A 15570-nucleotide genomic window follows, 5' to 3' on the forward strand; every position below is an offset into this window, starting at 1 on the left:
GCCTTTCTGTTGGATTTGCTAATGTCTAAGGGGGCCTTTTTTGCATGCCTGTTAATACTTAGAGTTTTACTTTTATTATAATAATATTCCATTTATTAAAGAGCTAAATCCTAAGTTTTCTTAATATTTTAAGTTCAGCTTTCTAATCTTGTTTATTAATCTAGTATATTCGTATAAAAATGAGTATAATCATTTTCACTAGCTTTGATTAATATTTATTGATTTGTACAGTAAAAATAATAAATTATCCTTAATCATTTAATGCTATTTGAATTCATAAGTAATATTTTCATCAACACTTCAAATCATAATTACAATTTCAATGTAGTTAATTTTTTCAGATAATGCAAGTCTATTATGCAGACTTAAAACTCAACAAGCCAGATACTTCTAAATACTTAAGTAATGCTTAGTAATCTAATAAATCAATCAATTGACTCACTTAACTCAAATTCTCATACACTTTTCAAACACCTTAAAAACAGAAAACTTTCAAAATAGCAGTGACTGCAAAACATTACACAGCATAATAACATTCATTAAACAAAAGTCTCGCTTGTATTCATTCTCTATTAAATATATATTATACATAACATACATTATATATGATCTACATTGTATAAATATGTAATACACATAAATGTTATATAGTATATATAATTATATACAATATACATTGTGTATAATAAACATTATGTACATTATGCATAATAAACATTATGTACATTGTGCATAATATACATTATGTACATTATGCATAATATACATTATGTATAATGTAATAGATTTTCATATATTATATTAGATTATATTGTATAATATATTTTGTATAATATACATTACATACATTATGTATAATATACATTATATATAAAATGTACATACATATATTCCTTCCAGAAGTAGCTAATTTGCTCCCAACCAAAGAAAAGATAATTACTATTTTAGGTCCGCTACAGCCACTAAAGTTTTACACACAGATTATTATCAGTGATTATAAATCAAGGCAAAGGATGTTTGTGCTGCTTCCAGAATGATTCTACCCAAATCCCAGGTTAGCAAGCTGGACTTTTTCTCATAATTAAACCCTGCCAGCTTCTTCAATTTTACACAAAACTGCTTTCACAAGTTATTCCTGCCAGATCTGAGTAGCTTCAATGCACTCTTCCCACTGTGCTCCTTCACAATAGGATCACCGCTAATCTCCATATTGCTTGATTTGTGATAATAGGCTTCTTAAATGCTTCTGCCATTATAACCCATCTGCTCACTAACTGGTGAGATTCTGTACTTTATCATTTATGTTCTCATTTGTGTCAAACCCATATTTCTGTTGGTTTATTGCTGAGTCCAAACCAGATTCCCAGCTTCTGCTTTCCTCCCCTGCCCCCCAGTCTAGTGTCCCTCCCCCAGTCTAGTGTCACTACATGATTTCCTGTAAATGCAAACGTACTCCAATAAACCTGCCTGAAGCAAGAGGAATTGAGCCAGCTATCAAACATCATTCTGGGATTCAGCATCAGTCACCATTAGGGCTGGTCTTGTCCTGACATGGGCTACATGTCTGGTCCCTGGGGCTTAGCCTCTGGTCAGTGTCAAATTTAGGTGAAAGGCTTGTCAGCACAAAAATACATACCTGGAACAAACAAACATTTCTGGAACAAGATTGCTTGGGGAAATTCACAGACAAGTAGCTGGTGTGAGGTTCTCCATTGTTCATTACAATTTAGGACAGCACAAAGAAATTTAGCAGGGCTAGATATCAGACTCAAAAGAACCCTGGCCTTTGGGCTGTGAGGATATTAAACTGCAGAATTGAGGAAGAACCAGCCCCAATGTGGTCATGCTGTATGACACTGCAGAATCCCTAGTTTACAATGGAGTCAAAACTAAAAAGATAATGCAACCAGGCTGATTTATTGTCTGGGTCCCTAGACAAAACAAGAACATGATCTTTGAATCCAGAAGGATATGAAATTGGATCCTGGCTATGTACTTGCTATGTGATTATGGCAATGCTACTGAATTACTCTAAACTTATATTTCTGCATTATTGAGATCAACCACCAGCCTAACAGTTAAGACATGCATAAGAACTATGAATCAGGTCTGACAGCACAGAGAAAATATTTTCCACTTCCTTCTCAGCACAACATCTCCTAAGAATTATTTGCATCTGTTATTTCGACTTTCTCCCATTCCAGTTTGTCTTTGTAGTAGATGGACAGAGATTGGTGACTCAATGTCTTTCCTTCACCTCACTGTGTAACAAAAACATGACTGCAGTGAAATCGATTGATCCCCCTTGCCTCGGCGATTGGTCTAGGATGACCATATGGTAAGGGATGGTCCCAACAGGAAGACACTCAGAACTGTCCTTTCATGTTTGAAGGTGGTGATTTAAGAAGGTGCGTTGCCTGGACACTAAACAACATAGCTGTGTTGCTGCCGTGAGGAAAGCCAGCCTCAAGGTAAAACTGACACAAGGACAGAATCAAAATAATCGCAAAGTGATGGAGCCAGAACTCTGATCGTGCCGAAACTAAAACCTGCCTTAGTGCTGTACTTTTCATTAATATGAACCAGAAAATTCCTTATTTTTAAGTCAGCTGAGATTTTCTGCTACCTATAGCCCAAAACGCCCTACCTAACTTGCTAACTTTTCTACCAGCTTCAATCAGAATTCAGCTCCGTCGCTTCACCAACGCTGCTGTTATAAAGAGCATCAGTGGCCCTCGTGTTGGAGAATCCAACACATAGTTTTCCTGCTCCTCTATCTCTGCTCAGCCTTTGAAGGTTAGACTTTCCATCCAATATGTAAGTGTGCTTGAGGATATTCATTGTAGCGTTGGATATCACAGCAAAATATTAAAAAATAGGCTACTGATACACTGAATACTGAAAATAATCTACTGATGCACACAATTTTATTTGATTTGTTTTATTATTTTTATCTTAAATATATTTTAATTTTAAATATTATATAAATATATTCAAATGTTATAAAATTATTTTCTTTTAATATTTACACTTATTTCAAATTAATTTTATTTTTTGTTATTTTAACATTTTATTTATTTGGTTTTTGCATTTATTTAATGTATAAATGTATTTATTGAATCACCAGTAGGGGACTGAATAAGCTGGGTATTTCTTCCTTTGAGCGCAGCTGGTGCAATAAGCAGGAGCTCGCAGAGTCCCGTGGCCGCGGAGGGGCGCCAAACTCCGGGGAAGAGCCAGGGCGAGGTCCGACGAATCGGGCTCCGCTGGCGACCTGCCCCCTCTCCTTTCCTCCCTGGTGAGGCTGGCGGTGGGTGACCATGGCCGCATCTGGAAGGCGACTCTTCGGATTCAAGATGACCAACAAAAAACCCTCTTCCCCAAAGGGTTAGACTGAGCGAAACTTCAAACGGATGGCACGAGATAAATGAATTCTAAAATGGAAACAATATGAAACACATGCGCAAGCTTTGGAGGCAAGAACGCTGACCTTAACCTCAGTGAAAACTAAAGCAACAGCAGCAAGAGTCTGCGCGGGGAAAACGTCCTTGCGATGCGACTAGCAGACAAGAGGCAGGAGATACGAGGCGCCCTACCCGAATTTAGTACCTCCAGCAAATCTGTGGCCCAGCGTGGCCCGATCAACAATGGTAGACCGAGCCATCAACTTGTTTTCCTAAAACTGAAAGGTGATCTGGCCCTGACTGAAGACAAACTGCAACAAGCCCAAAATGAACAGAGTGCCTGGAAGTTTACGCCTGGTAGGTAAACTCTCCAGTCATATTCTCAGTCAAGGCTTCCCTGACAGTCCCACTACTCGAAAGTTACTGGGGGGACAGCCAAGTACACGTTTCTACACCAACACTCAGACTTTTTGAGAGGAAAGAAAAAAAGCACATTCTTATACTCCCCAGCTCCTAATGGTTAATGTGAAACTTACCAGTGAACCTTGCACTTCAGTTCTTTCCCTCCCCATCCGCTTTGCTTCAGAGGCCTGTTAGACTTGCACCATCCCAAAGAAGTGGCCACCTCTGAAGAATTCCTCTTTGGGAACATGTAGATACTTGAGAAATGTTTCTGTTTGAAGCAATTGAGGGAGAAACAAGGTCCTAAGGCACACAATGTCTTTGGACAGTTTGGAGAAATGAAAACCTGGAGACTTTAAATCATGAATTGAACATAAATTCCAGTAAAATGGAAAATGGACTATGCATTGCTCTTACCCCTGAGCATAGTGACTTAGAAACTCTAAACAGCAGGTCCTCAAATAACATGGGTTAGTTATGACGTCGAACAGAAAAAAAATCCATTTCCGGTCAGGGCCATGGTCTGTGTGGAGTTTTCAAGATCTCCCTGTGTCTTTGCGGATTTTCTCTGGGTACTTGGTTTCCTCCCACGTCCCACAGCTGTGCACATGAGGCTCACTGGCTTGTCTACATGGTCGCAGTCTGGTGAGTGTGAGTGGATGTGAGCGCGCCCTGCGATGATGGAATGGAGTCCTATCCAGGGCTGGCCTGAGCACTGCCAGGATGGGCTCCAGCCACTCAACACTCTGAACTGGAACAAGAAGGTAAATAATTATCTCACTTGTTTTTTATTAATTTTTCTTAAATGTATGCATAACTCACATTTATTTCAACGTTTACTTTTTCTTTTCTTTTCTTTTTTTTTTGAGACAGAGTCTCATTGTCGCCCAGGCTGGAGTGCAGTGGCGTGATCTTGGCTCACTGCAGCCTCTGCCTCCCTTGTTCAAATGATTTTCCTGCCTCAGCTCCCTGAGTAGCTGGAATTACAGGCATATGCCACCATGTCTTGCTAATTTTTGTATTTTTAGTAGAGACAGGGTTTCACCATGTTGGCCAGGCTTGTCTTGAACTCCTGACCTCAAGTGATCTGCCCTTCTTGACCTCCCAAAGTGCTGAGTTTACAGGCGTCAGCCACTGTGCTGGGCCTACAGTGTTTACTATTTAGAAGTGTTTTGGTCTTTATTTAGATGTTTGGTGATGTTTTTGTGACTTAGAAATATGCCACAGAAATTTCACTCTTGTTTGTATCAATTAGCCTATGGTAACAATAGTTTCCTTATGCATCCCTTTGCTTAAAATCACAGTTTCCAAGAACTTGTCTAGACGTTAAATGAGGACTTTTCAACATACTGATTTTGCCAGTAAGACTGTGGACTTAATCATTGTTGTTGAAATGCTGGGTCAAAACTCAAATAAGGTGAATTTTGCCTTTAAAGGGATTATTTGCTAAGAACCAACCTTAAATAGACACAGAAAATCAAATATTAGTTGTCAGTGTAAGTAGTTCATATATTTAACCATTTAATTTGAGGCTCTATATTACTTGATTCTTTTTTATTGATACATAATAATTGTGCCTATTTATGGGAATTATTGAGTCTTAAATGAATGTGGTTTTAATCAACGGTTTGCCTTTGAATGGTTGTAAATACTGTAGATAATCTTATTGAGAACTGTGCAAACATGAAGGTGTGGTATCAAACTTCAGGTTTAAGCTGTTTGAAGCATTATAAACACTCATTTCACAACCAGATTGGTTAAGGATGTTGGCTGTGGTGAGACTCACTGGGTTATTTTTTTCAGGAGTGAACTTTATTAAATCCCCATTCCATTCAGCAGGCATGTGCTAAAAGAGCATTATCATTGGTGTTAATGGACAAATGTGTTTTTTCATTGTATTTGGGCCTTTTGTATTGTGTTCTTGATATTAAATTAAGTGCACCTAAAGAAAGAAAAAGATTGAATAAAGCAATTCTACATGTACTAATGTGGAATAGCTGCCAAGATATATTAAGTGAAAGAAATCAAAGAGCAAGACAGTGTAATTTTGCATGGTACCATTTTTATTTTGAAAGATTATATTAATGCTTGGTATGCGTAAAATAGCTCTGGAAGGATTCAAGAAAGATCTGCTTGGTTACCTCTGAGAAAAGGAGTTAGATGTTGGAAACAGGGGTGGGAGGAAAATTGTTTATATTGCATAATGTCTTTTAACTTTTGGATTTTGTGTTGTGGCTAAGGTAGTACCTATTAGAAATAAATAAAATTAGGTAATTTTAAAAATAAAGAAATGCTGTAAATTTTGACCAAATGTTGCTATTCATTAGTTTTATCTTAAACTCTCCCCATATGATCTCTCCCATACTTCTGGCTTTAAGAATAATCTCAATGTTGAAACCTTCCATATACATATATGTTTCATATATATGTGTGTGTCTCTTTTGCATTTCAGATTCCTTTAGCTCATGGGTGCTTGAATTTCTCCAACACATTTCAAAAATGGGCAAACATAAAAAATTCATCCTAACTCTTGCCCTTCCTTCACAAACTTTCTTCTCTCCAAGTCTTTCCCCACCTCAGTAAATGCCGTCACCATCAGCTGTTATGCTCAAGCAAGCTACCTAGGATTTACTTTGAACATTTCCTTTTCTCTCAAATTGCATATCTAATCCATCACCGAGTTCTGTTATCTATCTCATATCTATAGAGTCTACTCTCATTCCTAACTCTCCAGTGTGCCCATGTGGTCCAAGCCATCATCTCCCCACTTAGTCTCCACACCTCCTTTCAAAACCTCCTTCAGTGCCATTCCCTCAAAAGTTCTTCTAAAACCATCTGGTTCAAAATAGATCCTCCTATTATTTTTTTCCCTTTATAACTCTCATGAAATTTACAGTTGCATATTTATATTTGCAACCACACATGTGGTTATCTGCATGTGTTCTTTTTGCTGGATTATAATCTCAATGAGGGCACGGGGCTGTGTCCATTATTTTCAAGTTCTTACGCCTGCAACCTAGCATAATGCCTGGCATGTGGAATATGATTTGTAAATTACTCTCAGATGAATGGATAAGTTAAAAATGGAATGAGCTCTTACCATGTACCAGGCATTGTGCTAGAGACATTACTTATGGATGATAAACCAATGTTAGAATCATCATTTGCCAATGGGCATTTACCTCCAGGCACAGGCAGATACAAAACGAGTACAAGAGTATATTTTACCATGTGAATTGGGTAGATATGAGGAAGTTTGCTTGCTAGGTCAGGGGAGGGACATGTACTGAGGGAACTTATAAGTAAAAGGAAAATATGAAAAACAAGTTTGATTTCCTCACCCTGTAAAATGAGGTGTGCAAATGAGGCAATTTGCTATAATTACAGGATTCCCTTCACAGTTTTTCCTAGAGCCTGCTCTACAATGCCACAACCCCTCTAGATTTTTTGCCTTAGGTATGTCAGGACACATAAAATATCTAGGTGGTAGAAATAAGCATCCTGTTTGCAGGGCTCATGAGGAGGGCAAGTGGTAGATTCTCTGCAGTTCTGGAACCCATGGTGAACCCCAAGCCATGGAGACTCTTGTCTACTGGCTGAGCATGCTCAGCCCATAATGTGCCCAAATTATGAGAACAACTTGCCCTTGAAACAAACAAACACAACAATAAGATAAAATAACTGACAAATCATCTTTATTAAATAAGCAAATAGTCTACATAGATACAGTCACCTGTCTGTTGCACACAAGTACTTCCCCTTCTCTTGAGAAAGATCACTCCATGTGACAAGGTGCAAGCTAAGCAGCAGCCCATTTGAATGCCCTGTAATCACATAAAAATGACCGGCAACATACAGAGTTCACGCTCAAGTTCCCTTGAGTGTGACTTGAGTCACAGCACAGGCAGGAGAAAACGAACATTTCAATTCACAGAGACTTAGGTGAAGAATTATTAGCTTCCTTTAAAGTGCCCATATTGTGCCTTCTACATATCTCGTTCAACAATTAAGCCAGCTGTTACTCTTCAAAGTGTGCGTCACTTTCTTTGCATTTGGGTCAAACTCCAACTGTGAAGATCCAGTAAAGAAATAAAAAAACCCTGCAAATACAGACAAGGGAAATAGTAAGATATTTTTCCAAATAAAGACATTTGACAATATACAAAACTCAGAATCATAGAGAACTAAAAATAGAAAGTGTTTATAGAATTTTACTTTATGTCAGGGACTATGCCAAGCTTGTTACGTGAATTTATTTTCATTTATTTCTGCAACAACTCTATGAGGTTGTATGTCTAACTCCAGTTACAGATTGAGCAAGTTGAGGTTTAGACAGATTTTGATGCTTCCTCAAGGTTACTCAGCAAGGAAGGATGGAGACAGCACTCCGTGCCAGCTCTGTCTGACAAGAGACAGGTTCCAGGTTACAAGGTTATTCTGCTTCCGATCAGATAAATTCTCCACTTGCTTGGAAACTCTAATCACCTATTTCTTTCTTCCCCAAAAATCCTCCTCCCTTTTCCCTGCATTGCAGCCTAGGAAGCACAGCAACTATTTCAAAACACCAGAGGACCCTTTAGTGCTCTGCAAACATGGTGATCAGGTTACCTTTCAATAAAGATCATCAGCCTCCACTTACTTACCTTGAGTAGAAAACAAAATCTTTTTTTTTTTTTTAAACTTTGGGAACATGGAAAGGTAAGTATTTGCAAATGACTGGCATGGGCAATGACTGACAACTCAGGAAAGACAGACAAAATATCTCCCTGGGAATTAGTAGCAGCAATAAGATGGGGTGGAGGAGAAGGCCAGCTAACCAATATTAAACCTGGCCACACCACTTGATGGGATTTTTATGCTAACATGGTAATCTGAAAGTCGAGCTTGACTTCACTTGTTAGCTCGAGATGTGAGTAAGTGACACTCGAGTACTTTGATTTTATATGCACGGTTTTATATGCATGTATAAGATAAAGTAGCGAGATTTGTGTAATTATCTTTATGGTTCCAAACAAGTTATTTTGTGAAGTAGTTCTGTAATGAGTACAAATGTAGGTGAATCAAAATTTTGAGGAGGGAACTGGCCCTAAGAAACACTTGTTATTAAAAAGTTTCAATGCTCCTCTTCCCTCTGATATCATAAAATGTTTCAAGTGCTCTATGGCCAACACAGTAAGTATCCTCTTACCAAATTCTTCAAAAACAGCATCAATCTTTGAGTCAATCCCTGGAAAGTCTTCAGCTATTTGCTTGGGAAAGCCTGGCTCCATGGAATTTCTCTTCTCATCAAATCTGTACCAAGTAAAAGAAACAGCTCAGCATTGCATAGAGGCCATGTTACCAAACATCTTAGATCATGTTAGGTTTAATGTGGAATTTTACTAAACTTTATAAGTACTGCAAATAAATGCCAAGCATATTTGGGACTATAGAAATATGTGACTTTAATGGTACTGCAAAGAGTTCTGAAAGCCATATCTCCATCCGGAACAGGGGCAGCATCCTGCTGTATGTAGCACATGCTGTTTGTCATCATATTTCTTAAGCCTGGACAGAAAGAACCTTAATCATCTTTCTGTCACAAAGACATGAAAGTGTGAACATATATATAAAGTGAATTGAATCAATATCTAAAATGCAATTTTAATTCCCTACCACAATTGGCCCATATATACCTGCCATCCCCTCCCCTGCACATCTAAGTCTTCTATGGTGGCCTCCTGGGAAAAGGGATTAGGATTAGAAGCAAAGCACAGTAAGTGTGTTTTTAGCCCATTGGCTGGATAGCAGATGGTCGGCCTTGATGTCTCAAAGTCTGGCCAAATGACCCAGGAATCAACCTGTCTGTGAGTGTTGGGTTGTGTCCATAAACTGGACTGCTATTGATCGTCATCTCTTAAATGTGCCATCATTATCAGGTAGAGGTAACAAATGGGTGAGGTTCGAGGTAGCCCTCGAAAATCATATAGTAGTGTTAGGAAGACAAAACAAACACACAATGAGACAGTGACAAACACACAGTGAGACAGTGAGCCAAACTATAAGACAATGGGAAGAGAATGCTAAATTGTGGTCTGGGTTCTCAGAACATTTTCCCAATGGGTCTAAAGTCCACGAGAGAAAGCTGCATGGAGGTGATGAGACTTGAGCCAGGACTTGAAGGCTGGGCAGGATTTGAATAGGTTGAGGAGAGAAGAGGGGGCTCCAGGCAGGCAGGTGGGGCGACAGCACCAAGGGAAGCACCAGCCAACTGCACTTGGGACTGAAAGCAGGAGAGCCTAAGGTGCTGCTGTTTTAAAGTAAGAACTTTCCCACAGTTGTCTGAAGTCCCATCCTTCCTACTAAGAGAGAAGCAGGCCTAAGGTTGGGGTGGGGGATTTCCTTAGAAAAAGAAACTAATTTCCCTAATTAGGCTCCATACAAAGTCGTTTCTCTTGCATCTCACCTCCAGTATTTGTCCTCTACAAAGAAATATGTTTTCTTCTTTTCCTTATCAGAAATGGCTGCATCGATTTTTCTAACGGTTGGAGGGAAACCTAGGGTATGGATGCCTCTTGGGTATCCAGCTTGTACCTCATTTCCTCTGATGGCCCAGAATTGATTTCCTGTTAAATATAAATAATTCACAGTCATATTGAACTATAACAGTTAAGCCCTTTAGCTTTAGAAATACGCTTTAGCATCTTTGATTTTCATGGTAAAGTAGTAGCCCAAATTTTAGATTTAGTCACCAGCTCACAGTGGGCTTTTCACAAAAATTTGCAGACTGAATGAATGATCTAAGGTCAAATGAGAGAATTTACAACTCTGGGTAATTTATCTTCTTGTCTTTATTTTTATCATCTATAAAATATAAATACAATGATATCAGCCCTGGTTATTTCTTCATTACCTTTAACTACTGTACTAGTCAGAACTTGTAGTAGGGAAAATTAAAGTGTTGTTCAGTTTCTTATGAGAGGGTTTACTTTGGCAAGTTAAACAAATGATGATACAATAATTACCTTTAAAGACGAAAACAAGGTCCTTGCTAGTAACTTCATATGCGGCATCCACGCCTGAAGGAAGAGATGGCCAAAATGAAGAGATCAAATACAATTCAGGTTCAAGCTTCCTGAGGGATTTGCGCCAAAAGTGCCTAAAATATATGTAAAAAGAAATGTAAATTGAAAAACAGTCTTTCACCTTTAGAATATTTTCCTCACCATCTTGCCTCACCCAGCTTCCCCCATTCTCTCATCTTCTAGGCTAGATGACAGATAGAAATCAGGTATACTGCCATTAGAAAATTTCTTTCCTTTTTCTTCAGAAGACTGCAGTGAGTCTCCTGTCATAGATTTCCAGAGTAATGTTTTCTATGAAAGAAAAATTATTCTATCGTGCAAGTGAATTAGCCCAGCATAAGCTTTAATTACCTGCAATGTGTGCAAAACAGTGTGTGTGCTATACCCTCTTCCAAAAGCTAGGCAGTGTGTGTATACGTGTATGTGCTGTATAAATATATTCTTGTATGTGTGTAGAAAGATTCTGGAAGGATGCACAAAAGGTCTTGACTCTGGATGAATACAGGGAGAACTGGGAACTAAAATTTTTAATTTTCTTCTCATTTGTGCTCTTTGAATGTTTGTCGTGTGCATATTGATCCATCAGTAAGTAAATTACTTGATTAAATGTAATGTTGATCCTGATGTCATTTTTAAAGGAAGTAAAAATAAAATTATTATTCGAAAGATCTACTCATGCCTTTTGAAAAGTAACCATGACTTAAGACATTTGGAAACAGCAATTAGAAGATAAGAACCAGATCAGCCTGTGCCTTCAAAAAGGAACCTGACAATTTTAGGAAAATGTGGGAAAAGGCAGCACCAGATCTAAATGATTCCAAGCCCAGAAGAAACGTTTTTGTTTTAAATGTTTAAGAATCTCTATCAAGTTTCTGCGTGTTTTCCTTTCTAAGCATTGTAGATTAAAATGGTAGGAAAATATAATTTTTCAACCTGACCTGTCTTTAAAGATCAGGATTTCTCCCCTCAGAGTGCTGACGGCATCAAAGGACAAAGCAGGATCACACTTGGCTGGCGTCCCAGGTTCTGGAGGGATAGGTTCCGTGGGTACCAGGGGGGTCTCAGGGGAGTCAGGGGGAGGTCCTAAAGGGAACATTAGGGGAAATGTGATATGTTTCAATATATGCCCATTTGTATGCTTTCCAAACATTCTCACGGTGCTTTGAACTAAATCATAAATACTTTATGTAGCATTTGAAAGCTCTTCTGAAGACCATCGTTGCAAAACTACAATGGCTGATTTCCCCAGTGTCACTCACCATAGAGGGACTGAATGCCATTTATATCATCTTGAGACAGGCGGAACCGAGTCAGGTCTGTGAGTGAGTGGTAGAGTGGGTACATCAAAGCTTCAGTGTTGGCTGAGTGAAAGAGACCCAGGGAGTGGCCAATTTCATGAGCAGCAACGAGGAATAAATTGGTCCCTATTTAAGAAATCAAAAACAATAGTTACTTATTTTTTAAATACGTGTACATTATACAGGTCTGCTGTGCATTGTATTGGATTTTACTTCTTGGAACCACACAGGGCCTTTTACACCTCGTTTGTTGGTTAATTGAACAATTGACTAATTACACACTTAATGGAAAGCTAAGTGTATTTTAAAACTCATACCTGAAATCAATCTTTGAGATTGATTTCCCAGTTACATCCACTTGCCCCCCACAGCCCCAAACCCACCCCCAGCCTCACGAGCATATTAACTCCAGAAGAACTACGTCCCTTTTCTTGTACTCAGGAATGGAATGAACCCACTTGTTTAGCGTATCAAATATTTACCTTCATTTGTCAATGCAAAGCTAAACACTGTTTTAATATATTTACATTTGCCATTTGCAGTCTCAGTTAAAGGAAACTATATTCATATTAATTCATAATGTCTCAGCCTCATCATCATGAAGTACATGTTGAGACCAAAAACATGAATAAAGATATATGTCATAGGACTTGCAAAATTGGTTTAAAACACAGTATGCCCAATCATGTCTAGCATTTGTCACACAACAGATTTAGAATACATAAACACTGGCTTTATTTAAAATTTTTTCCTCCATTTTTTAAAAACACCCGTAATGCTAAAATTGGGAGGCATTGGGTAATTATGATCAATATAGTAAGTAAATCTACATTACTTTTGCTAGTATTACTTGTGTAACTTGTGATGCTAGGAACAATCTCATTTGAGAGTTTACAGGAAGGTTTCTTTACAAGAATTCGTTAACCAAATCAAGAATTTTATCCAGGACTAAACTCACATTTGTACGTCCTACAGAGGTTTACATTTTCATTATAAATCCCTGTTAAAGCTCAGACATAGTATTAATTGTTTTTCTATTTTTTTAGAAGTAGTGTTAATTGTTTTAGCTGATTTTTTGGAAAACTTTGGATGTCATTCCCCAAAATATGCAGTTACAAACTGAGCAACATTCTTCTACCTAAACAGTTTGAACGTTGTATTTGAGAGTTAGTCTTTTCCTTCAGAACGAGCCCATAATTTTCTTTTAACCTAAAAGTACTAAAATAATGCCTCAGCCAGAAAAAAAAAAAGAGAATCTCAGTTTCTGAAATTTAATTCTGATTTCTGGTTTGAAGAGTAAAGAAATAAATGGAGGAAATTACATAAGCAACATCCAGAGCACATTTTAATGTAGATTCAGTGCAATATACTATCCCTTGAATGTTTGCATTTTGATATGAGAAATTTTTCTTAATAATGGTTACCCCTAGATCACAAAGATCCACAGTCATTAAAGAAATACTTAATGATATTTCCTATATTGTGCTTACCAATGTAGGAAAACTGTTAAAGCATCTGAAAATATTTTCAATAATAATTAAAACAAAAATATATTCTGCTGATCTCTGATCCACTGGAAAATCCAGAACATCTCATTTCTTGAGCATTCTTGGTTATTAAGAGATTTCTACATACAAAAAAATTAATGCCAAAATCATTCTGAGAGATGTGTAACTAACCTGTTGTATCCTTTGTCCATTGTTCATCATCATCAAAGTGGGCATCTCCATTAATCCCTGGCCCAGGGGCATAGGCATGGGCCAAAACATTTCCAGGTCCATCAAAAGGGTAAAAGTCTCCATGTTCTAGTAGGAAAAAAATTTATTGGAAAGATATGTAATGAGGATCTGTTTTGGGCCTTCTCCAGTACACCACCACCAGATAGATGAATGGATATGCTTCACGTATTTTTTGTTTTGTTTTGCTTTTTTTTTTTTTTTTTACCTCTAACTGCAAAAGAGATCATTATATCAGCCTCTCCTTCATATAGCCTGGAGAATGTGAGTGGAGTCACCTCTTCCCAGACTTTCAGAGCTTTCTCAATGGCAGAATCAACAGCATCTTTTGGCAAATCTGGTGTATAATTCACAATCCTGTAGGAGAAAAATTGAAGCGGATGCTATTTTCTCCTGTGATATAGTTTATAAAATTCCAATCTTATGTGAAAACCTCTCTGAACCATTACCTGTATGTAAGGTGGGTTTTCCTCCACTTCGGGATGCCAGGAAAGGTTCTGAATTGACCAACGTCAGGAACTCCACACCTGGGCTTGCGCATCACCTCCAGAGTGTCAGAGTCCAGCTTCCCCGTCACCTCCAACCCAAGGAACTTCTGCATTTCTCGGATTTTTTTAACAACAGGACCACTGTCCTTTCTCCTAACAAACTGTTTCACATCTTTTTCGAGGTCGTAGTAGTTTTCTAGATATTTCTAACAGAATAAGTATAGTTTTTAGATCATTCTTACAATTTTTACTGTAGCTATCTATTTATAATAAGTTTTTGCAGTTGCTCACTTTTCTTAATCTATTTGGAGTATTTCTCTAGTTTGCTGAAATAATGCCAAATTTTATAATATGATACTAGCAACATATTTAGCTAAAATTATGTTGCATTAAAAAAAAACAAAACTGAAGCTGTTCCAAAGCAAGATATGGTTCATCCACTCTCCACTTGTTATTCATGTGCCTTAAGCCCCAGTGCTGCTACTGCTATGGTGTTGTGTGATCTTAAGAAAACACCTAACATTTCTGGCCTTTGTTTCTTCCTACATAAGAGGAGAAGCCCAAATGGTGTGATAATGAGACCTTTTCCACTTCCAACACTCTAAAACTCTATTCTTGAACTGTTCCTACACAGTAAGCTCAAGCATTCTATGTGGGTTTTAAGACACACGGAATGGTTTGAGCTTACTGTGGAAGCTCCCCACCTGGCCAGGTCAGTTAGTGTTAATTACCTGAACAAGGTTCATGCTGGTGTCCTCACCCCTTGCAGCTCCATCCAACGGATAGGCTGAGCAAACTGCCACGCACAGCAACAGTAGGATTGGAAGACTCTTCATTTCCACTGGCTTTACTTAGCTCTAAGTTGTCTCTGTGCCTTGCTGTCTTGCCTGCTTCCTTGTAGGTCCAACCTCGGGAGCCCAGCTTTTAAAGAGTGACAGTGTTTGTTTGGATCACCCGCAGCTTGACTCATCCTTGCTTTCATCCAAATGGCAGCAGGACCATTTCCAAAAATTCCAAATTCAAAGTAGGATGATACAACCTACTTTACTAATTTCTCTCAACCTTCCCAATTTTGCAAGGCAACATAGTGATTAATCTCCAGGAAGTGCTTCCTGTCTTGGTAGAGGAGAAAACTGGAGCATTTTTTTTCTTCTGGAAAAATTGACTGGAATTCACTA

At 38.1% G+C, this 15570-nt stretch overlaps 1 protein-coding gene and 1 long non-coding RNA gene across 2 annotated transcripts; one reads left to right on the forward strand and one right to left on the reverse strand.

The window, feature by feature from the left end:
* Positions 1-2389: 2389 nt before the first annotated feature.
* Positions 2390-8443, forward strand: LOC116464295 (uncharacterized). The gene is made up of 4 exons (XR_004246897.1): positions 2390-2471; positions 3131-4570; positions 5111-5223; positions 8118-8443. It is a non-coding gene; the product is annotated as an uncharacterized LOC116464295 (long non-coding RNA).
* Positions 7480-15291, reverse strand: LOC116464293 (stromelysin-1). The gene is made up of 10 exons (XM_032147569.2): positions 15124-15291; positions 14354-14598; positions 14113-14261; positions 13848-13973; positions 12130-12294; positions 11809-11953; positions 10811-10944; positions 10252-10411; positions 8995-9098; positions 7480-7906 (listed from the first exon to the last, which is right to left on the reverse strand). The coding sequence occupies exons 1-10, from the start codon at positions 15226-15228 to the stop codon at positions 7806-7808; spliced, it is 1434 nt and encodes a 477-aa protein (XP_032003460.1). The 5' UTR covers positions 15229-15291; the 3' UTR covers positions 7480-7805.
* Between the last annotated feature and the right edge of the window lie 279 nt (positions 15292-15570).

This window comes from Hylobates moloch, unplaced genomic scaffold (genome assembly GCF_009828535.3).
Source record: "Hylobates moloch isolate HMO894 unplaced genomic scaffold, HMol_V3 SCAFFOLD_377, whole genome shotgun sequence".
NCBI classification, from domain to species: Eukaryota; Metazoa; Chordata; class Mammalia; order Primates; family Hylobatidae; genus Hylobates; species Hylobates moloch.

Excerpts from the sequence above, each read along its gene's own strand:
- LOC116464293 (XM_032147569.2), bottom strand. The coding sequence starts at position 15,228 with ATGAAGAGTCTTCCAATCCTACTGTTGCTGTGCGTGGCAGTTTGCTCA. Across the intron at positions 13,974-14,112 it reads GATCTCTTTTGCAGTTAGAG|AACATGGAGACTTTTACCCT; the intron begins GTAAAAAAAAAA and ends TTTTCCTACTAG. Across the intron at positions 7,907-8,994 it reads TGCTGTTTTTGAAGAATTTG|GGTTTTTTTATTTCTTTACT; the intron begins GTAAGAGGATAC and ends CTGTATTTGCAG.